We start from the raw sequence: 26,932 nt of genomic DNA on the forward strand, positions 1-26,932 counted from the left end.
TCTTAAAGATGTATATATATTTTAAAAGTTGGTTTAATAGGAAGGGAGTGATGAGAGAGGTATTTTGTAACCAATACTTTGCCTGGCAGAGGGTAACACCATATCTTCCGACATTTACATTTATTGGATTGGAACAGTGAGGTAATTACATTATGGTGTGTGTGTGTGTGTCCAAAGCTGAAAAACACAACACTTCCCATTATCATACTCCACCCAACCATTCATTGTTGCACATAGCTGAAAGCCGCTCAAAATACTAAGTTTCATCGGCTTTCAGCTTAAAATCACCCAGTGTGTATGGGCCTTTAGTAGTTCTACAGACACCAGCTGTATTAAGTACAACAAGGATGTCTTCCTCATAGAATTGTAATGTTAGTACTTTGCATATTAAAAGGAAGTTGATTCTTTAAATACCAGCTCAACTTTCCCATACACATCTATTTCCTGCAATGCACTTCATCATGTTTTAGCCTATATGCAGAGGCGTAGGGACGGCGGAGCCAGTGGAGCACACGCTCCAGGCGCGCGCGGGGCACAGGGCGCCGCCAACCTCCGCAAATGAGCCCTGCACTGCACTCAATCATGACTTCATATAGATAGTGATACTAGTAAGGAGCGGGCACCGCGGCTACCCGGCGCCTGCCTGCCCTGCTCACCCGGTCCCTGCCGCCGGTGACCTTCTCCCTGGACCCCGGACAAGTTGTTGCTGCTCGGGTTGGCTAGCGGGCAGCGTGCGCCGGCAGCTGCCCTGCCCGGCGCCTGTCTGCCCTGCTCACCCGGTCCCTGCCGCCGGTGACCTTCTCCCTGGACCCCGGACAAGTTGTTGCTGCTGCTGCTCGGGCAGGCAGCACAGCAGAAATAAGAAAGACTCCCGCCGTTACTACAACTGAGGTTGTGAACAGCAAGTAACCATTCATTTTAGCTTCCTATTATATAATTATGTTCTAGACTAGGATACAAGAAAGGAGTGGATTATTTACAGTGTTTTAGCAGAATTTGCTGTAAATTGTAACATCTGGACCCTACATTATTAAACTACACGGCTCAATCTACAGGTCATGAAGGACCACACTTTGAGATGTGAATGTTATTGTAGTCTTTGGGTCATGTCAGGAATAGTTGGAAATCACAATATTCTCTCCATTGTAATATTCTTCAGCATTACATACAGTACAATGGTGGAAGAATAAGCTATTTTAGAGGAATCAACATCATGGTGCATGTTCATTTCTTAGACTTACAGTATGTCTGTATTGTGTATCCCCAGGCATAATTTTCTCTGGAAGATCTCATTTGTCCACAATTATTATAAAAATAAGAGACGTTACAGTGTCTTGTATAGCGCAGCAGATTCCATTACAGCGTCTTATATAGCGCAGCAGATTCCGTTACAGTGTCTTATATAGCGCAGCAGATTTCCGTTACAGCGACTTATATAGCGCAGCAGATTCCGTTACAGTGTCTTATATAGCGCAGCAGATTCCGTTACAGCGTCTTATATAGCGCAGCAGATTCCGTTACAGTTGGTTATATAGCGCAGCAGATTCCGTTACAGTGTCTTATATAGCGCAGCAGATTCCGTTACAGTGTCTTATATAGCGCAGCAGATTCCGTTACAGCGTCTTATATAGCGCAGCAGATTCCGTTACAGTGTCTTATATAGCGCAGCAGATTCCGTTACAGCACCTTATATAGCGCAGCAGATTCCGTTACAGTGTCTTATATAGCGCAGCAGATTCCGTTGCGCTTTACAATAGTGGACAGTCATAAAACAAACTGGGTAACAACAGTTTTATATATATATATATATATATATATATATATATATATAGACACAGATAGGGATGCAGCGTCACTCCAAAATATGCCCTTGCTCCGGGCACCATGGCGCCTAGCTACACCACTGCCTATATGGAAGATAAGCAATTTACACATTGGGGTCAAAACAAATACACTACATGTGAAGGGAACGAGTTGCTGTTGTCGAATGTTGCATTCGTCGATGGCTGATCTCTGCCTGATATCACACACAATTGCTGGAAGCCCTAGGGGGCAGCTTTGTGTGAGTTTGAGCCGCCATAAAGTGTGGCTGCTGCCACCATGACTCACGTGTTCATGCAATAGGTTTACTGGTAAAATTGTACAAGCGGCTGTTTTTCCATACACTGTGAGGTAGACAAACATAAACTATAACTTACTGTTCTGTGAATCTGTATTCATGCCTGATGTAGAGACATGTTTTCTGTGACTGCCATATATTTCTTTAAGCTCTGAAACAAATGATTTTTTTTAGTTAGCAATACTATTAACATTAAAGTGAAAGGAAAATGAATCAATCACTTAGATATTGTTAAAAAATATTTTATTGGTTTGAAAATATTAACATTTTCTATAAAATGCCAGTATCACTCTGGCTCCCTAGACAGAACACAAATATTGAGTTAGACCAATAAGTAATATGTATAAAGCCCTGTACACAAGGGCAGATGGAGCCTCCTCGCTGAACGAGGTGCTTGTGGAAAGATCGCCCAGTACACACCACGGCACACATGAGATGCACCTGCTTTGAGCGCTGAGCAATCAGACCTGAGCAGGGTTTTGCTTATGCTTATAGGCAAAACTCTACTATCTCATCAGATCGCTTAGAAATGGGGCTTAAATTGCCTCATGTGTATGCCCCTTAAATGTGATCTGTCTGAAAAAATAAAACTCTGATTGTATGTGTTTACAAACATATATATGCAGCAGTCAGTACAGCAAACTGTCTCGTATACGAAATCCAAGCACCCGTACAGTATTTCTATGGAACTTTGCACTTTTAAAACAACTTTATTATATTTCTTGCAATAAAATTCAGATCCTGTTTGGGATAACAGTATTCTGTATACACAACAGATTGCCCTTACGGTAGATGAAAACTTAACATAAATTGCAAAAGAAGTGTATCTATTTAAGAACGGCATTTCTTTATTTTCTAGACCTGGAAATTCATCTTTTGAAAATTGTAACTAGTGTGAATGGACTATAATGTATTTTGGATTAAATCGATGTCTGTATATATTTTGAATCATCTTGTAATACACACACACACATATATATATATATATATATATATATATATATATACACACAGAGAGAGAGAGAGAGAGAGAGAGAGAGAGAAGAGAGAGAGAGAAAGAATTGTAAGATGACGCCCAATGTTAGTTCTTATTTAGAACAGCTCTATAGGGTCAACAACAATAAGCGATTTAGAAAGTCCTTGTTTGTATTTATTTTCCTAAAAAGTATTTTAGTTCATAAAAAGGTGATAAAATTCCAAATGAAGAAGATTTTTTGACATATTATTGATACTTGTGGACACGGATGAAATTGAGTCAATGTAGAGAAGTGTCCAATGCATTTTGTCTACATGAGACTTCATCAGGGGTCATTCAAACACAGAAGCATGGTAAAGAATTACAAAGAAGGTGCTTCACAGAAAATTTAAGTATTTCACTGTTTGGTTTTCAACAATCCTTTGGATTAATACAGCATCAGTAAAAAATCCAAAGTGGACAGATAATCAATAGGACCATACACAATCAGACAGTGTACCATTGGAGATGTGCCCTAATGTGTAGCTCGGTCTCCAATGCTACAATGAGGAGAGAGGTTTAGGTACTGCGCACACGCATAAACTTCTATGCGCATATGCAACTGCTTTGTACGAGTGCACATAGCAGTGCAGGTGGAGGGTGTGGGGTGGTGGCCATGGGTAGCTCCCATGGGAACACCCAGCTTTTCATGGGCGTTCCCATAAAAATGCTGGCCTTTCCCATGGAAATTTGCCGGTGACGCGGGTGCCGGATGTCTGCTGCCCACCCTCTTCCCGCACAGGGGCACCACAGATCTAAGACACCAGAGAGTGTCTTAGATCTACGAGCGCTACAGAAATCATTTGATGTTGGCGACCATCGAATGATTTCTGTCCGGCATGCAAGCTGCAAATTGATGTTTATGCAAAACATCCATTTGCATGCATGTGGATGAAATCTGCGTGCAGGCGGTGGATGGACCTTTGTGCGGGCTGTGGGTGGAGTTTAGATGACCCGCAAAGCTGCAAATTTCGCAATTTTGCGGGTGAATCACAATGAGGCCCTATATGTATGGTGAAACCTTAACTTAAGGTGCAGCGCTGTATAAGCTTTGATCTTTTTCTTTTTAATTTATAATGAATAGGATACATCCACAATAATAATCTAGATGCCTGCTACCTACACTACATACGCCATCTACTTTATCACTGTCCTACTTGGCAGTAATCCTATTCTGTAGACAGGGCGAGTAAACACATAAATGAATAGCTATATAAGGAAATACATTGGAGGAATTAAATCTTTCATTTTCCAAACTGCAGTATAAAAATATAAATCAATGTTTGCTATGTACTGACATTACACTTGGAGTACAAAATGTGTCTATGTGGTTAACTGTGGAACAGCCTTCATAAATCTGCCCTTTTGCAGTAAAAAAAAAAAAGTTATTTGCACCTAATAAAACACTAAAAACTTTCATTTTATGACAAGTATTACATGCGATTATTGCAAAGTGTTATGTCTACATCTAAATAATGTAAGGTAAGAATTACACATTAACCCTCTCAGTCAGAGCCATAAGTTCATCCTAGGAGCCCAGAGGCAAGATAAATATTGGTGCCCCCCCCCCCCCCCCCACACACACACACACACACACACACATCACCTTATATAAAATATATGTGTGCTTATGATTTATGTCTATCTAATACAGCATATGGCACTTGCAAAAATTATGTTTAGAATAAAGAGTGTGACCTATATTGTCCTGTTAGGAGGGGGAGTCAGCCACAGAGGATATATGACAGCTTTCAGTTAACTGACTCAAACTTGGAGGGGAGGTGCCCCCTTGGGAGCAGGAGCCCAGCGGCAGATGACTCCATTGCCTCCCAGAGTTAAGCCTCTGCTCTCAGTACAATTACGTCTTGTTTATCTCACTTACATAGGGTACAGATGTTGAATATGAAAATTCATATGATTATCAAAAATAGAATTTGATAAGTAACATGAATTACATTAGTTTATGTGTTCCATTGAGATTCACCTTGACTTTATTACATACAATGACATATCGTAATGTTCAATTTATTCAATATGATAGTATCATTTTTCAAACATTAAAAAAACAATATAATATTACATAGATGAAACAATCATTTTGTCAAAAAGTACCTGAATTCTGAAAGGAAGCTTCTATTTCCTTATTCATTGCTTTGTTCCAGAATACACAGTTGTAGCTGTTATTTATATCTATGCCTCTGATTGTGCTTGTTGTGTTATATAATCCATCCGCAGTCTGAATGTGGGAAGAAGTATATTCTGTGGAATTTACAATGCTACCATTTCTTTGCCAATGTACTTCTGCCTTAGGAAAGCCTAACGACTGACATGTCAAAGATAGGTTATTGTCTTCTGATGATATGTTCAATTTCCGAATGGTTGTATAAGCGGCTGCAACATAAAAATAGGGTGAAAGAATATTAATGTCCAATGCAGTACATTATGTTGTTTTATTGTTTACTATGCTAATTCATCTTAGGACACAGTTCACATCACTGAGTGTATTCATAAATACATGGAAAAACCATAGACGAGTACAAATTTTTCTGTAGGTGACATTTCATTTACTGTACGTGACTGCCTTTAGATAAAATAGTCATTGTTGTTATTGTGGGCGTCATATCTCACTCCAAGGAAGAAGATTATAGCCCCATATACACTAGCTGATTGGCTCTACCGCCATATCATTAATTATGGGTGAGCAATATAGCATATTTAGCGTATATGACACTGAACTATATCGCTCAGTGATGTTACCGGACCCCCTGGCTTCTTCATGCCTCATTGATGACATAGTCAACAATGAGCAAGCAGCACATATGATGGGGGGCATTAACCTCACGACCTATCCAGGATTACTCCAGACAGTCCAATAAGTAAGACCGGAGTCCGGAGGGGTGGCGCTCCCAGACTATAGAATGTCTGGGAATAGGCAGCTAACTATTAGCAATATTTTTTTTTCTAGTGTGTATGGGGCTTTACAGAGTACAGAGATGGATACCAGAGAGTACTGTAGCCACAGGAAGTGGTTGTGATGGGAGTCATACAGGGTTAACAATACAACACCTTTTCAGTAAACCACTTTCCATTAAGGTATCAGAAATCAGGACTGTCCAGCAGAGATATTGACTACTAGGTGTTACATAAAGATGTAGATGTAAGGCAAGATTGTTTTACACTGTGCATGTGTCCAAGCCAAGCATACCAAACTTTGAGCAATTATGGCCGATTCAAAGTTGTACACATCCATGTCTCCACTTGTGGCTAATGTAAGTGGTAAAAACTCTATTTAATTGGGAAATATACTTTTTAGTAAAAGTAATTGGGAGCATAAGTAGTAAATAGGACAATTTAGGAAAAAAACACTCCACGGATAACTTCAGCGCGTAATCCCCATTCCTATTAATGGCTGCTGACCAGAGAACAATATTGCACCAATTCTTTATAATAATTATTAACCCCACACCCACCAAACAAGAAGTGTAGGGAAAGCCCTAGTGCTGTAGGCCCAGGGCTGGATCTTCCTAGAGGATGACCTGCATTAATTTGTAGGCACCACTACAAAACCGGTTCTGACCAGGCTTTGCTTAAATGCCTAGTGCTGATCTTTTTTTTTATAGGTCCTAGGGATGTATGCAGCTTTTTTTACATATTTATGTTTTTCAAACAGACCCAATTGTCACAGCATTCAAACACTTTTGCATGGTTTCAGTATCCCAACAATCAGATTTGTATGTAAACCATTGTATTTTTGGGTGATTCCGAATCAGTTCCAGTGGTTTTGATCTAATTAAATCAGCAGGTTTTACACCCACCAGGTAATACTGGTGTCAAGCTCAAAGACATGGTGATGGTGTAGAGTAGTGGGCCATGCTCTTACAAACTGTCCTTGGTGACACAATTTCTGATAGTGTCCCCAAGCACTACTTAACACAAGGACATCACAGTAGAGCATATAGTTATTAATGATATCAATTACTAACCTTGTACTTCAAGTTGAATACTTTGGAAGTCAGACCCCCCCAGTTCTAAGGCACAGACGTACGTTCCTGCATCACTGATCCTCACGTCCTGGATCTGTAGAATGGCCTCTCCGTTTTTCAGTACTTCTGATACCAAAGCTGCTCTCCCTTTATACGTCCTGTCCTGGTTTATCAGATCTTCCTTTCCATTCTTGAACATTAGTACTTGTCTTGGCAATGACTGCTTTGGGCTTATATATTGCCAAGAGACTTTTAGTTCATTTATGTCTTCAATTTTGGAAAGTGGAAACTTGCATTTCATTTGTACACTGTCCCCATATCTTGCTGTGTAATTCATTTCGGGAGCTGTCACTTTAAATAATGCTAAATATGACAAAAAAAAATATGACTATTATATATGTAGCAATCTACATTATTTACTGTATATTGTTATTACAATTAAATGTAAAACAATACTGTCTTGAATCGGCAGGAAATTACATAGACTTGCATGCCCAGATAGCAGCTTACTGCATGTACGCAGTCTGAACACTTCTCGTGATGCAACTGGATCTACCTGGGCAGTATATGTGAATGGATTGCAAAAATTCATCATCACCAGGTACTTGCACCGCATGCGCTTAATATACAGATTGTAACAGATGTAGGGGCCTTATTCAGCATGAATGTCAACTCCTACAGGTAGGTTGAGGGAGCTCTCTCAGCCAATCAGTGGCTAACATTTATTTGTATGTTTTTTTTTGTATTCTCCTGCAGCCCAGCTCCCTCTGTCCGCTCTCGGCAACCCCCCACCTGGCTCCCTCTGCCTGCAGCATTCAATTTATCACATGTAAAAAATGGCACATCAAATGCCAAATCGTATGTGAGGACAGGATTTGGGTGGGGGATGTTCACACTGACATTTAAATTGCAGTGTAAAAATAAAGCAGCCAGTATTTACCCTGCACAGAAACAAAATAACTCACCCAAATGTAACTCTCTCTGCACATGTTTAATCTGCCCCACCTGCAGAGCACATGGTTTTGTCCATCTGCAAAAATTGCAGCCTCGCTAAAAGGTCTGAATCAGGCACTAAAATTGAAAAATAGTGATGTTACCCATAGAACCAATCAGATTCTATCATTTCTCTATTGCATCCTAGAACATGATAGACGGGATCTGATTGGTTGCCATTGGCAACATTCCCACTTTTCAATTTTAGAGTCTTTAATAAATTTAGTACATTTAAGCCAAAGAGTACATGATTTAAGCATTTCCACTCTTAAGAACAAGCAAATTAATTAGTATCTCAGTCAAGGGTCTGCAATTTTGCCCAGCGTGTATGGACAGTGACGATTCTTTTCATCGCTGGGGGGGAAAGTCGCTCATTGCATACACAGTTAATCGGCTTTCCGCCCTGCCCAGCGCCGACAACGGGGGGTGGACAGCTTTTCATAGCGCAGAGCTATGCAAAGCCATCCTTAAAGGGGATATGATCATTGGGTCTACAGTATGTTGGTCGACAAGCATTGGGTCGACACCGTTAGGTCGACATGGTTCAAGGTCAACATGGATCTAGGTCGATATGGGTTTAGGTTGCCAGGTCAATAGGTCGACACAAGCATTAGGTCGACAGTGTCTAAGGTCGACAGTCAAAAGGTCGACATGAGGTTTTTCCACTGTTTTTTGAGCCGACATGTGCCGACAGGTGGTATTTCATGACCTACCATCCACTAGAGTGTAGTGGAAGAATAAAATAGTGTGCCTAGAGGAGCGAGGCACCGTGCCCGAAGCATTGCGAGCTTAGCGAGTAGAAGATACACTGGAAACTTAGCGTGTAGAAGATACACTGGAAACTGTGTCCATGTCGACATTCGGGTCAAAATACAGTGAAAAAAAAACATGTTGACTTTTGACTGTCGACGTAGACACTGTCGACCTAATGCTTGTGTCGACCTATTGACCTACACCCATGTCAACCTAGACCCATTTCGACCTTGTTCCATGTCGAGCTAGAACCATGTCGAACTAATGCTTGTTGACCAACATGCTGTAGATCAAACGATCCCAACCCCCTCAAAGCCGCTCATCTGCTGGTAATACCATGCGGGAACGCAAAGCAGTGCTCACCGCTCATCACCGGGGCACACACCTTGGGCGAGTTTGAGCTGAAAGCCGGTCAAACATGCTGTTTTGAGCAACTTTCAACTCAAAGTTGCCCAGTGTGTATGGGCCCAGGGCCGTCTTTTCGTATGGGCTTAATGGGCACTTGCCCAGGGGCCCCAGGTATATTAGGGCCCTATGCTGATAGCTGAGGATCCCCTTTTTCCAGGGATACCAGAATTTTGAAAATCGGCCCTGGGGAACTGGAGATATCCAACTTCAAAGCTGCAGTTAATGTTAATTGCAATTCCCAGTCATATTTCTCAGGTTATCTCTGACTTAGAGTTTTTCTGAGAGTATATTCCAAAAGCTTGGACTCTCCCCTTTCTATCGACTCTAGCGGCTTGTCTCTATTATGCCCAGAACCAGAAATATCAGCCGGTCCCTGCTCCAGCTCCAAACGTCTGGTGTACAGTTTTATATTTTTTGTCAATGGATTGCTCTGGCTCCTGATCTCTGATCCCCAAGTTCCCAGCACCTCCTGAAAGGTAAGACTCTAGGTTTTTATACTATTGAAGGTTAAAAAAAATCTATTTCCAGATAATGGCAATATCTGCAGTCAAACAAGCTGCCCTTCCACCAGAAAATGACAAATATTAAGCCCACTCCATTATCCAACCCTCCCCTGCATATACAACACCCCCTACCTCCCTGAAAGTCATTTACAAGGTACCCTTCATTCAGCTCAGTGCCCCCTTCCACATGTTAGTGTTCACCCTCCCACCACCTGTGCAGTAAAGGAGTAATTAGCAGAAATTACTGCTCCAGGTTCTACATGTTGAGTGGAAGATAGAGCACCCCCTGCCACCCGTGGGACATCAAAGCTGCTGCTGATAGCACCTACCACCCCTAGGAGTGGAGAATGGGAATGGCCCCAGTGCATAGTTGTCTACCCTCCTGCATTCTGCAGGAGACTCCCTGAAATAACAGCAATCTCCCTCTCTCCCTCATTAGTCCAGCAATCTCCCTCATTTCACCTACCACACATTACGCTGTTACATTTTTGGGGAAAAAAGGGAATGAGAGATATATACATTTACATTGAATCATCAGCACCATTTCCCAGCACTTTATTGAGTATAGTATCTCTTACTAACTTCTTTGGGGCTCATCTACATGTGGATATGTCATTTTAAAATGTTCCTCTCAGATGTAGCAGTACACACCCAAGCATCTAGGTGCCATGTTCACAATTTCTTTTCACAATCTCTCCATATATGGAAATAGACACGTCCTTTGGGGGTAGCATGACATGCTCCCTCAATGGGGCGCTTTGCAAAATTCTACTACCAACTATAGTCTCCCTGAAACTAGTTTTCAAAAGTAGGCAAGTATGCCCCAGTGCATTGATTTGCCCAGGGGCCCACACAGCTGTTAAGACGGCCCTGTATGGGCCTTAAGTTTATCTCACCCTTATTTTGATCTGCCCAAGCTCATCCAACCAACCCTCATTCCAGTCTGTACTTACAATTTATGGAGGTCCATACCTATTTAGAAACTCTACTTCATCTATAGTTTTGTTAATATTGGTGTCCATATTAGTTTGCCACTTTACCTTTTCTTTAAAAAAATACTTGAAGAGTTAATTTGCACATGTTGTGGAGCAGTCAAACAGACGAATACTCTTACCTAGTATTCTGTGGAAATCAGACAGCATAAGTAACAGACACAGGAAGCTGGACATGTTTTATCTGGAACACATGTTAGAAAAATAGTCATGACCAATATGCTGATATAGCTGTGGTTGAATCAGCAGCTGTTACATTTTGTGCATGCAATAACTGATTCTGAGTTACAAGCAAAGCAACAAAAACCCAAACAAACATAAAAAACACAAGTACTGCTAGGGGTTCAAATACATGGGTGTGGAATAGCTCATAGACAATGTCTAGGTCGACATGCAAAAAGTCGACATCGAAAAAAGATAGACACAAGCAAAATGTCTCAATGTTTTATATTGTCAATGTTGACATCTGAGCATGTGGATCCCCAAATAATGTACTGCGTCCCCTCGCATGACTCCCGATCAGAGTCTACATGAATGGTAGTATGAAAAAGTCCATGAAAAATATTACAAAAATTGTGAAGACTCATGTTGATCTTTTCATGTATCGAGCTTTTCAATGCTTTTCTCTACATTTTGTCAATGTTGACATTTTGGTGTCGACCTCCAGATACCCAAATACACTTGTTAATTTTTTCATGCAGAATAAATATTGGCAGCTTTTGCATGTAGTCCACAAATGCTGGACAGCTTTATTTATATATAGTAATTTCAATTTGAGTTTGGACATGGCCCTCCCAAATCTAAATGTTATATTTCATACGCCCCACTCCCACCTACAATGCTGTATGATTTTGTAAGGGTTAATGTTACTATTTTTATTTGGTTTTATCCAAACTTAGCCATATTATCCTCCATTTAACAAATTACTGAAAATAAAAGAATAACTGAATATTTTTTTTCTAAACATTATTTATTTAAGTACATCAAGTTGTACAGATACAGTTAAAGATACCTGAAAGAGTTCAAAGACCATTGAATAGATAACAACTGAAGAACATGCCCAGTTAAAAAAGACAAATATACTGTAAGGTTGTGCCTTTAAAGGTGACATTTCACATGTTTTACCTACCTTAAAGCACAAAATGGGAGATAGGAGTTTTTAAACCATGGTGGGAGTTGTTTTAATACAGGATCAAACATATTGTTCCAATCCAGTTGATAAAGCCCTAATAGTATTACTAATACCCCTTACACACTGAGCTTCTGACCCAGGAAATATCCGGGGGACCCCGGGTCCTGGACTGGTGTAAAAGGAGTTACCCAAGAGTTATGTGTCGTGGATCCGTTACGCGGGTTACAAAAGTAACAGAGAGCTGGAACACTGGTGCTTGGAGGTAGCCAGATTTAATAACCATTGGCTCTATGGCAAAACAAAACTAGCGCAGGACAGCAGATACCCCTTGCTACTACCACTAGTAATAGTAAAGTATTGGATAACAATTAATTACTAAATAACCCTTGCTCAGGGTTGATTGGTTTAAACCACCTTGGTTTAAACCAAATGTTTTTTTTAATATGCTGTTACTACAGGCACAATACCGGGACTTCTTAACAATTGTGAGGAAATCCCTGGTCTTATTCCTCATGGTCTTCATTTAAGTAAGCTGAATAGTGCACTAAATAACACATACAACAAAAATATAGGGAGGGGAATCCGATAACGGAGGTGCTAAATCTGCCTGACATCAAGCTTCTCCCCCAACATTCCCATAGGATAGGAAAAAAGTTAACACTCACAATCTTAAAGAGTAAACACCAACAAATTAACAGGCAATACACAGAGAAACACCTCATGGTTTCATCTTCAGGTTTACTTCAATTCAAATAATTGTGACTCATCCAGTGCTAATACTTAACTCCTTTTTTGTATTTGTGCATTTCTTTGAAAAGTACTTTTGTATATTTTAATTATGTTTAGTCTAAAATGTTAGAAAGTATTAAAACATGGCTGATCAAGGTGTCTAATTCAAAGTATTATTATAACAAACAGAATTACTTTTTTATTAAAACAATGAAAAAAAATGGTTTTAATGTTTGCGATACATGATTATCAATTGTATAATGCCGCCACCCATAGGTGGAGATCAAGCACTAGCCCTACTAAAGAAGGAGGCGTTTTGGATCCATTACTTGGATACTGTGGCCCTCAGGGGGGTTAATGAAAAAAACTCTCTATCTATGTTCCTCTGAATATGTATTATCTTCTGCACATGGCTTGAAAATGTAAAGGCCTACTAAATATGCCCTATACCATACAGAAGCTGTTCTGAAAAATTGTCTGAAAACAATCGGGTCGGGTGGACGGCATCTTTCCCTTTTATTTTAAATTTAGTGTCATGTGTATGTTGTTTTTAATGTGTTTCCTGACGGTGTCCCCCTAGCTGAGTGAATTCCATGGTGAGCCTTGATATTTGTTTAAAGTAAATTTATATAGGTATTACCACAGCTGAATCTGGTTTCTATTTTTTACAAACATTAAGCCCATGACTATTAATAACAAGTGCTATCATTTAGACAGGCTGCTTTGAGTGGGGGACTTAATGCTGACACGTATAGTCCCAGTGGAACGCCAGGCAGAAATGACAAGTCTGTAGTGTAGGTGAGCTCAGAGCCGGCCTTAGGCATAGGTAAACTAGGCAAATGCCTAGGGCATTTGGAATGCCATGGGGCACCAGCAGCTTCTGCTGATTAAAATGATATGCAGCATGCCTATATTCTGTGTGTGAGTTAGGCTGTATCTGCATATGAAATAGTGTATTCATGGAAATCACTGTAACATAGCATTTCGTATGCAGGTACAGCCACAGTCGCACACAGAATATAGGCATGCCGCATATCATTTTAATCATTGGAAGCTCCTTGTGTTTGCTGGTCATAACAATGCAAATAAGATGAATTTTCAGCAAAAAAGGCACCCAACGTTAGCAGAACTGGCCAGGAGCTGCATGGCCTATTGAGGCAAGATGTATGAGGAAACATCTGTATCCAAGCAGAGGCAGAGGTCACAGTGTTAGCGGCTGTGCGAGTGCTGTCTGCGGGTGGGTTGGTTGTGCAATAGTGTTCGGCATATGTGTAAGGGGCATTATGTGTGTCATGTATAAATGCATTAATTAATAATGTGTGTCATGTTTATAAGGGCATTAATAATGTGCAACATATGTGTAAGGGGGATTATGTGTATGAAGGGCATTAATAATGGTTGGCATAATGTGTAAGGGGCATTATGGTTATAAGGACATTAATAATGTGTGTCATGTGTAAGGGGCATTACTGTGTGGTATTATCAGGGGTGCCGAGAGAAAGGGGTAGGGGGTACAAATTACCCAGGCAGAAGTGTGGCGATCGTGGCATTTTAGCCCCGCCCCCCGCCTGAAATACCTGCATTGCACGGCGGGGGGCGGGGCTAAAATGATGTGACGCTGTAGGCACGCCCCCCCAACAGGGCAGCATCTGTGTGGCCACGCCCCCGAACCGCCTCTTTTCACTCTGGGATATAGCCCCGCCCCCCTGCCTAACAGAGCTGGTTGCCCTCTCCCGGAGAGGGCAGCTCAAAAGTTGGCAGGTATTGAATAGCCATGGACCCAAGTACTGATGGAGGTCAGTGATCTGGATCAATAATGATTATACAGTACGGCTGTTCTGAAGAAAACAAAGTGTATGAATCAACATGTTATATTTCAGTAAACAATAGCAAAATTATACTCAGGGAATTTCCAAATATGTTTATCACATGGATTTTTTTTTTTTTACCATAGCCATGTGCTTTACAGTAAAACTCAAAATCAGCCTTGTTTTTCTCCGACACTTCTCCCCAGCGAATTGTGCTACTCTGCAGGCTAGCATCTGCATAATGAGTCTATAGATGGTCAGTGAGGCTAGACCTGGTAATCCAAATTGCAGCACGTATCTATCCACTGAATTGTGGTTTTTAATTCTGATTGAGGCCCTTATTCTGATTGATGCGGACTTTACCGCGTACTTACGGATCGCGTCTTTATGACGTCTGCGCATGCGTGGAGAACGCTACGCGCATGTGCCACGCATTGACTCCGTACCAGTTCGGCCAAATCCCGTCCAAAACTGTTCGCCGCTATCAGTCGGGAAATAGGGGCGTATTATGGGCGTCATGCGGAATGACACATGGGCGTAGTTTCAAAGTGGGCAAAACGGGGCGGAAACATGGGCGGACACGGGGGAGTACACTTATGTTGGGGGGCGTACATTCGGAAACCACTCCGAATGCACGCGATGAAAAAAGGGCAGAAATGTGCGGTGTCCACAAGTGTACTATTGCTTTGCGGACACCACTCGTTCATGCGGTAGGCGAACGTACGCCTAATGACTACAACCATTAACACCTGAACCCAATAGAATCTACTCCTTTACTCATTACTCACTAATAGGCCGCTTGTCAGTGCTTTAATTGAAACCATTGCTGCTTCAAGGAACCCGTACTAAACACCCACATATGCTGTACTTGTCAGACACTTTAAAACTGCTAACAATGGACATGACAGAATATTAATACTAGCAATACACATGTGTATTTGACATGTACTCATGAAACCACACATTTTGGGTAAAGTAAACACATTTATTTATATTCATGTCACAGTCAATGGCAGTGTGATGCAATGACCATAAAATAATACATACAAACAATAAACAACATGGCAGGAATGCCGCAAAATAAATAATAATACAAAACAAATATAATTGCACACAGATGGACTCCAGCACCTCCTATGTGCCACTGCACATGCAGCCAGTGGGAAATGATGAGGCTGCTGGCCCTTCTACAGCAGGGCAAGCTGCACCTGACCATTCAACAGCAGGGCACCCTACACCTGGCCCTTCTGCAGCAGGCCAACCTGCAGCTGGCTCATATGCACCATCAGCAGAATCATTTGGAACACAACCGGGGACTTCACAAGATAGTACCATGGCCATCACTTCAAGTACAGCTGACAGTAATGCCAGGCAAAAGAGGGCAACAGGGGAACCACAAAGGACATATGAAGCAAGGCCTCAGCTGGTTCCCCTCAGCACGTGATTGGACACAAGAAGCTGACACACACAGCACAATGGAAGATTTGGGAACACATAACGGCAGAGATTAATGCAGCCACAAGTTCATTTCCGACCACGTTTGGCCTTGGTAGGCTCCTTGGCCTGTGCAGCAGCTCTTCGGGGACGGCCAGATGCTGGGGCAGGTGGAGCAGATGATGTGGAGGGGTTGGCTGGTCTACCCCTCCTGCCAGCAGGGAGTGTTGCCGCTGGTAATGCACCAGAAACGGATGCCATTAGGACCCTGTTGCTGGTAACCAGCTCCACCATAAGCTCATTATGGTGGAGGAGGAGATCATTTTGGCGGGTGGCTTGCTCGGCCAGCACCTGAGCACTTGCAGCCATGGCCTGCATGCTCGCAGCCATGGACTGCTGGGTGCTGACCAAGCTCGCCAGGATCTCCTCGGTCCTACGCACCCGTTCTGATGCCAAGTCTCCCTGCTGGTTGATGTCCCCAAGCACCTCGGCCAAGGCGGCCAAATCGGCTTGGCCCGATGCCTGCTGCTGCACAGGCCTACCTCTGGGGCCAGGTGGCACGGACTCCTCCACCTCCTGAACAGAGTCGTCACCAAGCGGTGGGGTGTCTGTGGGCAAAGATAAACACAATTAGGAGACATTCTACGATAATTACTTGCACAAGTTTATGGCATGACCAATATTTACCTTCCAGAAAAGACGCAAACACTTCAGCTGGGGCCTCGCTATCCATAGTGCTCACCCCCCGGATCTCCTCAACTGATATGCAGCTCTCGGCCATCACCTCCAGGGGGGTGAGCTCTAGCCCTGATGGCATGGGGCCGGCCCCAGATGTCTGGCTGTGGTCCCACCGCTTGGTCAGCTTCCTCTTCAGGTTGGTTTTGAAGTCCTGCCACCTGCAATGTAAGTTGACATATTAATACATGTCACTCCCAATGTTAGCTGTTGCAGCCATTGCTCTGTGCTACATATTACAACATGTGATTATTGTCCCATATATAATATTACATGCAACTATGATATCAACCGTTACAATACACATTCACAATCACCGTACTCTAACTCACAATGAAATTACATGGCAATAATGTATGTGTATCGTAACAACCTCACGGGCCATTTGCTAAATGCATCTAAGCATCAATTCAATCATTACTTGGCTATTACTGGCCACATGTATCACAAAACAACTTGCCTCTTCTTCACATGGTCCGTCTCACGAACTTGTGGCGCTACTTCATTAATCTCTGCCGTTATCTGTTCCCAAATCTTCCATCTGCGTGTGTGTGTCAGCCTCTCGGATGGACACTCTATCCAATCACGTGCTCGGGGAACCAGGATGGCCAGCTCCTGTGCTTCATATGCCTTATTTTTTTTGGGTGGTTCCGCTGTTGCCCTGGCTCGCCCCTTGCCACGTCCCTGGCCACGCCCCCTGGCACCAGTCGCTGCACTTGAAGTGCTGGCCATGGTACTACCTTGTGAAGTCCCCTGTTGTGTTCCAAACAATTCTGCTGATGGTGGATATGAGCCAGCTGCAGGTTGGCCTGCTGCAGAAGGGCCAGGTGTAGGTTGGCCTGCTGTAGAATGGTCAGGTGCAGGTTCCCCTGCTGGAGAAGGGCCAGCAGCCTCCTCATTACCCACTGCCCGCATGTGCAGTGGCACATAGGTGGTGCTGGAGTCCATCTGGTCAAATAGTTGCTGCAGCACTGGGTCCACCTCTGGTTGGGATCCAGCCATGTTAGCAACAACATTGTCACCTTCTAATACCCCTTTATATACTGTTTGTGTAATCTGTTTGGCGGACATCAGCGGCAGCTGCGTTCCGTGCGTGAGCGTACGTCGCTGGTTTTTCGCGCCGCATACGGTGGCGGAAATTCCATTGTGTAAAACCTGGCGAAAGTTCGACATGAAATACTGGTCACCAATGCTAACATTGCATAGAATCTTCTGATACACCTGTGACTATTGCTCAATACACATGCTATTTGCTAGCATGACATGACAATTCATTCATGACTACTGTGGTATTGTGGCGTTTTAGTGCAAGCTAAAAGTAGCCCATTCCCTTAGAGAATCCAGGCCACAAGTCATGCAATACTCATCTCTACTGTTATAGACCACACATGTGAGAGCCCTATAAATAATGTCTTCCTGCTAGAATCATTTGTCTTCAGATCTGGACTTGTCAGGGTCTAAGGTAAGCTCTTCCATGCTCCTTGTAGATATGATATCCATTAACAATGTAAGTGTATGAATGTATGCACTATTGCCTCACTGACTACAGATTGTTGGGCCAGCAAAGTGGTGTATTATTATTGCAACATGTCACATGTTCACTATTTCACTCACAGGGCTTAAACCTGTGTGGGTTCATCTATTGCAGGACAACATGTCCCAGCAATAGATGAAATGTGTCATAGTACATGATGTCGGCAAAAAATGCTGACACCTTTATCTGTGTGTTTTGGACGGTGTGTATTGAGTTCATATTATTGTGTCATCATTAGAGAGTCAAATGGATCTGCGGGATTTCATGGGGCGGCCATCTATTGTACGTATTGAAGGCTACAAATCTATTTGTAGTGGGATATGGCCATTATGTGCATAGGTGCATCAGTATTTATGTTCATTTCTTTATAGGTTGCAGAAGCTATTATGCGCTACATGGAGAGGAGGCTAAGGGCACTTGCGGCTCTCCCCACTCGTCGGCCAAGGAGGCCAGGACGTGCTAGAATCTATCGCACACGGGTGACTCTGTTTGCTATGCCCGATGATGAGGTACTTACTAGGTACCGGTTACCGCCACATGTCATTCTGGATCTGCTCACCTTAATTCAGAGCGATCTGGAACCTCTACACGGGATCACGACAGCAATTCCGCCTCACACACAGCTGCTGGCGGTGTTGCATTTCTGCGCCTCAGGATCATTCCAACAAGTAGTGGCAGTACTTGCTGGAATATCTCAGCCGGCCTTCTGCCGAATCCTGAGGCGTGTGACGTCGGCCATGTTCAGGCGCAAGGGGCACTTCATGGCCATGACATTTGCCACCGAGACCCTGCGCAGAAGCCAGCAGGCCTTCCATCAAATTGCTGGCTTCCCTAATGTGATAGGGGCTGTGGATGGCACCCATGTACCATTTGTGCCTCCATCTCGAAGTGAGAAGATATATAGGAACCGCAAATTGTTCCACTCACTGAACGTGATGGTGGTATGTGGCCCATCCATGGAGATTCTCGCCTTCAACTCGAAGTTTCCCGGAAGTGCCCATGACTCTCATGTCATCCGACAAACCGGGATATGGCATAGACTCCAAGAGCTGGAAGGCCGTGATGCGTGGGTTCTGGGTGACTCCGGTTACCCATGTACGCCCTGGCTACTTACGCCGTACAGCTACCCAGCACCGGGCCCACAGGAGGCATTCAATCGGGCGCATGTTGCCACCAGGCAAGTGGTGGAGCGCTCAATTGGCCTTTTAAAAGGTCGATTTAGAGTGCTCCACCGCACTGGTGGTGACTTACAATATGCGCCTGAAATGGTGTCGAGGATCGTGGGCCTGTGTATATTTTTCCACAACATTGCTGTGCGGCGTGAGATACCCTTTGATGAGTGGGAGGTACCATCTGAGCCGCAAGATCCGCCCATGCGCCCATCCCGCGCCCCTGAATGCCGGAGGGGATACCAGCTGCGGGACTCTGTGGCGCAAAGATACTTCAGGTACATGTTATTGAGTTGACACAACACACCAATTATTGTACAAATCACCCCTTCAAATAAGTACAGTGTGTTAGTTGTCAGTGTTACAACACGAAAAATAGCCAGCCTGCCCTCCTAATGGCAAAGAAATAGGAGATATTTATCATATGTGCTTAGTTTGGGGGGAAGTTCAATATAGGTGCTAATTATTATACCTTGGACAAGGGATCTTATGTGTTTGTTATATCTTCATTATTGTAGTTGATACTATCCCTGATGACTGGTGAGTACATTGATTTATTCTATCATGTGTTGGTGATTATTTCCTGTGTTGATGTATGATTTGTTTGCATATATAGATATATATCTATATATGATGTTGGAATTTATTCACATGTTTCAACATTTCAAGGAGCATGCAGGCAGGCAGGCAGGCAGGCAGGCAGGCAGGCAGGGCTGGTGTATAATGCTGGTTTCAGGATACCTGCAAGTGTGTGTATGTGTCTTTTACACATAAATGTACGCATACACATATATGCATAGAGTAAGTAATGCTAACTACAGCTATGCCTTGCTAAGCTATAGCACGCGTTGCTTGGCGGAGCGCGGCCTTATTGGATTTGCTAAGGGCATACACACTGTGTTTTATATATATCAGATTTGTTCATTGGCATACATCAACACTACGGTTTTGAAGGCATGCGAATTTTTCACCATTTGTGTTGGCGCAGAGACGCTGTTAATGTAAAAATGAACAATAAAGTTATTATCACAAATAACTGTGATCAACCAATGCCACCACCTGATTGGTTGATAGATGCCATTGTCAACATGGCGGAGACACGAAGGGCAGAACCCTTCACGCATGAGGAGCTCAAGGTTCTTGTCTCCGTCATGGAGACAAGGCTGGGCCGTGCGGGGCCCTTCATAACAAACCGCCATAAGCGGAGGGCGTACAGAGCGGCAGGGCGCCGAATTTACGCCCGCACTCGGGTGCAGAGGTCCCTCGGGCAGCTGGAGAGGCGGTGGTCGGACCTCCGCAGGCGCCAGCCCCAGCTGCTCACACAAATAAGGGGCGAAATTGCTGAATGTGAGTATTTTAGCTATGAAATTTCGCACTTACAACATAGCATATATAAGCAATAAAATGTGTCTCATGATAAGTGGGTGTCCATGGGTTTAAAAGTCCATAGACTCTTATGTGTGCTTCTTCCTGGTTAACATGCAGTCATGTGCCTTTTATATGTCATGCCATAGCATTGAGGATTCTGATGCATACAATGTGCCCAATCTAATATGTGTTACACATTGATAAATGCCTGGGTTGTAATGTGTGAACAAATGACTAACAATCACATAATAATTTAAATGTCACAATTTGGAGTCCATTAACAGTAAGGAGCTACTTTCCTGCATCGTTTGCCATCATTATCACCCTTCCATGTATGTCTTGTTATGGATGAATAAATGTGCCCCAATGAGCCGACATTGACCATGATGTTTTTTTCTACCACACAGCACGAGCCCGAGCCCGACAGGCCCGTGAACAGGCGGAGGCAGGCCTGGCCCAGGACGAGGCCCAAGACCCCCAGGAGGAGGTGGCGGCAAGGGTGGAAGAGGAGGAAGTGGAGGAGGAGCAAATGGTGGAGGAGGAGGTGGTGCGTGAGGAGGTGGAGGAGGAGGAGGTGGAAGAGGAGTTTGTGGCGGAGGAGGAGGTGTTGGTGGCGGAGGAGGAGGTGGAGGAGGAGGTGCTGGTGGTGGTGGAGGAGGAGGTGGAGGAGGAGTTGGAGGAGGAGGTGGAGGAGTTGGAGGAGGAGGTGGAGGAGTTGGAGGAGGAGGTGGAGGAGGAGTTGGAGGAGGAGGTTGTTGTGGTCGAGGAGATGGCGGAGGAGGGGGCTGAGGAGGCCACGGTTGCCCCGGACACATCAAGTTCCGAGGGGGAGGAGGCGTGCCAGGCACCGGACTCGCCGCAGATCGGTATGTTTACATAATGCATCATTCATGAAGTAGTTGTACTGGTATATGTTATGTAGCACTGTTGATTAAAAATTTTGGCCACATACTAATCATATAGACCCCAAAGTGGGTAGCTACAGATACAGGTACGGGTTAGATGGGGAGTCCAAGGCATCACTTTCATCCAGGACACCTCTCAATTACACAGGTTTGTGGGATGGGTTGGAGGTCCATTTGGACTGCCACATAACCGTTGTAGTTAAACAGGATCCAGGAGTAAAGGGATGAGTGGATCATTTGTGGATTAAAATCACCTGCTGCAAGCGTAGATTATGACCCATCAAATAGTGGCATCGATATTGTTGGTGAATGTTATTTATAAACTGTAGGATGTATGCTCGAAATGGAGTATGGGCCGGCCTACCTTGGAATGGCGTCACAAGTTGGCAGTGTCCCCGGAGCCTCCTCTACCTAAACCCCCCCTGTAGTTCTGATTTATTTTTGTCACTCACAGAATTGTAGGTTGGTTTAGACAGAATTATGATTTTGAGGATGTGTATTGTGCATTCCTGACATTTGCATAACTCCCATGCCACCAACCATCACTGAACTTAGATTGAGCAGATTGTGACAAGTTGTTATTGACGTAGGCCATGACCTGCTTGACATTGGTTAGTCATGGGTGGGTTGTGACTGAGAAGAAACAATATGACTGTTATGTCTTCTGCAGAGTTAAGGGTCGAGGGCAAAATAGACAGTATGTAGTAAATAAGTTTGCATGTATGTATATATGTATGTGTCATATATATTTATCTATGTGTGTCTCTATCTCTCTACATAGATAGATATATATCTCTATATATATATATATACACACATGTCACCTAGCATTTGTGCAATTTATGTCGTAGTATGTGAAATGTATGCAGGAATAACATGACTAATTTTTGCCCCTTTGACATGCCCACAGATGACACCACACCGGCAGATGAGGGGGTGCGTGGGGCCCTCCTGCGAGCAGAGCACCATCTCCGGCTCCTTCAAGCCGACTTGCAGGACCTAAAAGACCTGCTCATTTAATGTTTCTTTTTTTTTTTTTCATTATGTTAAATAGATATTTTAATAAATTCTTTATGCAAGTTCACAGTTGTTGGTTTTATTAGCACTTTAAATAGTATATGTGTAGAATGTTTATAATGTTTGACACAGGGTGTAATAGAAACCATTGCACTTACATTGCTGTAAGGGTTAATGTGTGCTATGCATGTGTTAGGCATGCTTGTAAGGATATATTGGAATCTAATTGATTCCAATTCCAAATAAGCTGTTTTTTATGAGGGTAGGTAATTGAATAAGTGGGTCATGTGATGTATTGCAGAAGATACTTCATAGTGGGTTGTTTTGCGGAAATCCTCCGCTTACGTGCGGTAGCACCGCTTGGCTCCCGTTCGGATGCGGTATTCCCGAGCATACTCTGTAATACTCTGTAATACCGTGCCGAATCGGAGTGTTTCTCCCGCACACGCATGATTTGTATGTCGTCCGTAAACACGCCCTGTTCTTAAAGAGTGAGTCCGTCCGAATGCGGAGGACACGTGGGCGTTTCTACGGACGATGGCCGCATGCGGAAAAACACCGTGGCGTGCGGACCGCACCGTAAGAATGCGGGAATATCCGCACCGATCAGAATAAGGGCCTTAGTGCTGGGCTGCGAGTGTTTGGAGCGAGTGTCACCCTCTCGTCAAGTAGCAGTGTCATTAGCCCCCGGAGACCCCACTTTCCATGTCAGGAAAAAAAAGCAGGAGTTACTACAGGGAGTTTCTGTATTGCAAAAGAAAGACAAAAGTAGGTTGCGTTAAATTTCAAGGTGTTTATATAAAAATGATAACATTTATTTAAATACAATTATAACTAACATAAACAGTACTTTAAAATAACATTTAAGAATTATATGTTGCTGTATATTTCCAATGTTTTTTATAGTCGCTCATATAGTCCTCAGGCTAATAGATCTTCCAGTGTCCCTTACTATGTGGCCCGGTGTGGAACTGTCCAGTAACAGGAATGGCCTGATACTGCTGTGGTTTTTTGTAACTGGATATATAGAATGTTCCTCCTCAAACGGTGATGTTGTAAATAATACCCGTATTGGTCCGGGCTTCTTTTTAGAGGTGGCGTCCCTCCACAATAGCGTAGTGCCGTGGCTGGAAGGGGGGGTCCAGTAATGGGGGGTCCAGTAGATGTAGATACCAATGGCTGGGTCCAAGAAGTTTAGCAAGGCTGGTTGGTTGGGTCACTTGTTGGAAGGTAGTAGGGGTGATGTGAGATGTCACAGCAACAATAGGGTCCAAGCACCAGTACCAAGGTGTTTTTTTACTGCCTCTGCAGCTTTTACAAAAAGCGCAACCTACTTTTGTCTTTTTTTGCTCTTGTAAGGGAGTACTGTCCCCTTTTTTCTGGTTGCAGCTTGGCCAAACAGCCCACAACTAGACGCCCTTAACATAACTTTGTTATCACCTTTTTCTACACACCTATGGTTTTTGTATTGCACACATATACATAGCAAATCATACACATTGCACATACGTAGAGTGCAGGTGGGAGCGGCGGCCATGGAAACAGTTCAGGTTCCATAGCAGCTGCACCCCTTTCACCAACAGTAGTTACGCCAGTGTCCTAAGCCCCCACTTCCCATATGTATTTCCCCCCCGGGCAGTGCAGTCAGCCCCCTTAGCCATACTCCTGTACTTGCCTACTTTTGAAAACTAGTTTTTAGGGAGATTCCAGGTGCTAGTAAAATGCGTTGTTCCATTGAGGGGGGCGACGACACATCATGCTCCGTGCCAAAGGGCGTGTCTGGCTCCACCAATTTACTGACACTCAGGGGTGTGTTCTGCATTGGCAGGTAAAAACTATAGCATATCTTACGACCAGGGGTTAAAGTGAGGTGGAACTGGGGGGAACTGAGTTCCACCACCTCTAATGGTAGGGGGAACTGAGTTCCACCTCTACCGCAGTCCTAAACAGTAATTCCAACAGAAAGCCTGTCCTAGCGGTTTCTTCTTTTGACTTGGCATATGTAATGTAAAGTAAAGATAAACAATTGTGGACATTATGTGTATAAGAGGCATCACTGTGTGATTTAATATGAATCAAGGGCACTACATGCGGTGTAATGTGTATACAATTGTGCTAATATGTATTGTGGAACCATTATCCCTTTATGGGTGGTAGGGCACAAACTCCCTGGCACTGGTCTAGGCTCTGCCTAATGGGGGGGGGGGGGGTTCGGTGTTAGGGGAACGGAGTTCCACCACCTATCCGGGAGCACTTTAAGCCCTGCTTACGACTCTTCTAAACTTCAACCTGCCGCGCCAAAGGCTCATGATAATAAACTTGATGATATTGCTCATGAAGCAAGTCTGTATGGGTAACACAGCATACCCCTTCCAAGTATTACACCCAGTACACACAGCACCAAGCTACATTACACACATACACACACACACCCCATATTAGACTACGTACACACAGCACATATTACATCATACTCAGCCCCCCATATATTACACACAGCACTAAATTACAATGGGCCCAAATCAGACCTGTTTGCGCGGCTGCAAATTTGCATTGCGGCCGATTATCAATGTACTGCGCCTGCGTATGGTTTGCAGTATGCATGTATGAGGCCATGCTGCGATGAAATCCTGCTAATATTTTTGTTTGCTGGCCACTCGCAAGGTGACGGAGTGGGCGTGCGGGTTTTTTTTTTCTTTGACCTACGACCTTTTCATACCCCCACTATCCACGTTGGCGTGGAGTTGATTTTATAAAGTGTGGCGAGCGCAGCAAGCCACTGAGCCCGAAGCATGGCGAGCAGACGCGGATACCTGTGAAGCCCGCGAGGGGACGCGGATACCTGTGAAGGTATCCGCGTCCCCTCGCGGGGCTCGCTGCGCTCGCTACGCTTCGGGCTCGGTGGCTCGCCACACTTTATAAAATCAACTCCACACCGACGTGGATAGTGGGGGTATGAAAAGGTTGTAGGACGTGTACCGCCGCCCCTCGCGGGCTCGCAGCACTCGCCACGCTTCGGGTTGGCGTGGATAGTGGAATTAACAAGGTCGACAGCTGTTACGTCGACTAGTGTCATTGTGAACAGGTTTAATAGTGTACCCCTAGACCCTACTAAATTTAGACGCTTTAGCGTCTAAATTTAGATGCCCCTATCTTAGCGGTTTGCAGGGAGTCTGGATTTAGACGTCTAAATCTAGACTTCTAAATTGCCGGGGTGTCCAGTTCAGGGAGTCTCTGGATTTAGACGCTTTAGCGTCTAAATTGCCGGGCTGTCAGCGGTGCGCAGGAGTCTAAATTGCCGGGTTGTCAGCGGTGCGCTGGACTGCCTATTTCACTGTGGAACTACAAGTACCACAGTGACCTGTCAGCGCTGGGCAGCGAGCGCTGCTGCTGCCCAGCGCTATGCTGATAACGTAGCTTACATAAGGAAAGCAGCCACGCGCTGCGCTGAGAACAGCTAGAGCTGCACGCGCACAGTAAACACAGAGTCTGGCAGGCTGCCAAGTTTCAAAGTTTCACTGTGCGCGCGGTGGCGCCGTGAAACTACACAAGTGCCTATTAAACACATTATACACAGTCCCCTCATATTAAATTAAACACAGCCCGCCATATTACATTATACACAGCCCCCCATATTACATTAAACAGCCCCCCATATTACATTATACACAATATACACAGTCCCCCCATATTACATTAAACACAGCCCCCATATTACATTATACACAGCCCCCATATTACATTATACACAGCCCCCCATATTACATTATACTGCAGCACAGAGCAGCCAGTGACAGGAGCAGGCCAGGAAGAGCATTGCATGGAGCTCACTGGGGGTTGATTTATTAAGCTCGGTGAAGTGATAAAGTGTCTGGTTTTTATCACCGGACAATCAGCTCCTACCTGTCATTTTTCAAACCAAGCATGTAACTTCACAGGTAGGAGTTGATTGGTCGGTGATAAAAACCAGACAGTTTATCACTTCACCAAGCTTAATAAATCTGCCCCTGTGTGAGTGTGTGGGCGGGGCCAGCATCAGGGAAGCCCTGGCTGACGGACTCTCCTATTCCTCCTGCTGCACAGACTTCTCACAGCACGTCGGCGACCCACGGTGGCTGGCTGTCATGTAGTTGCGTGCAAGTCCCCCGGAATCGGTGCCACCATTAGGTCGACATAGGAAAAGGTCGACATTGTTCTAGGTCGAAAGTCATTAGTTCGACAGGTCGTTAGTTCAACAGGTCATTAGTTCGACAGGCAAAAGGTCGTCATGGGGTTTTTCACTGTTTTTTGAGCCAACATGTGCCGGCAGGCGGTATTTCATGCACTACCATCCAC

At 44.0% G+C, this 26,932-nt stretch overlaps 1 protein-coding gene across 2 annotated transcripts in view; it reads right to left on the minus strand.

The window, feature by feature from the left end:
- LOC146028741 (programmed cell death 1 ligand 1-like) overlaps positions 1-26,932 on the minus strand; it is a 54,705-nt gene that overhangs the window by 18,987 nt on the left and 8,786 nt on the right. For both annotated transcript variants that reach the window (XM_083158322.1, XM_083158321.1), the window contains exons 2-5: positions 10,889-10,950; positions 7,118-7,480; positions 5,247-5,525; positions 2,199-2,270 (exon numbers count right to left, since the gene is read on the minus strand). In XM_083158322.1, the coding sequence (XP_083014448.1) occupies positions 2,199-2,270; positions 5,247-5,525; positions 7,118-7,480; positions 10,889-10,943 (769 nt within the window). In that variant the 5' untranslated portion in view covers positions 10,944-10,950. The remainder of the gene's footprint in view (positions 1-2,198; positions 2,271-5,246; positions 5,526-7,117; positions 7,481-10,888; positions 10,951-26,932) is intronic.

Source organism: Crinia signifera, chromosome 1 (genome assembly GCF_055691185.1).
Source record: "Crinia signifera chromosome 1, ASM5569118v1, whole genome shotgun sequence".
Lineage (NCBI taxonomy): Eukaryota > Metazoa > Chordata > Amphibia > Anura > Myobatrachidae > Crinia > Crinia signifera.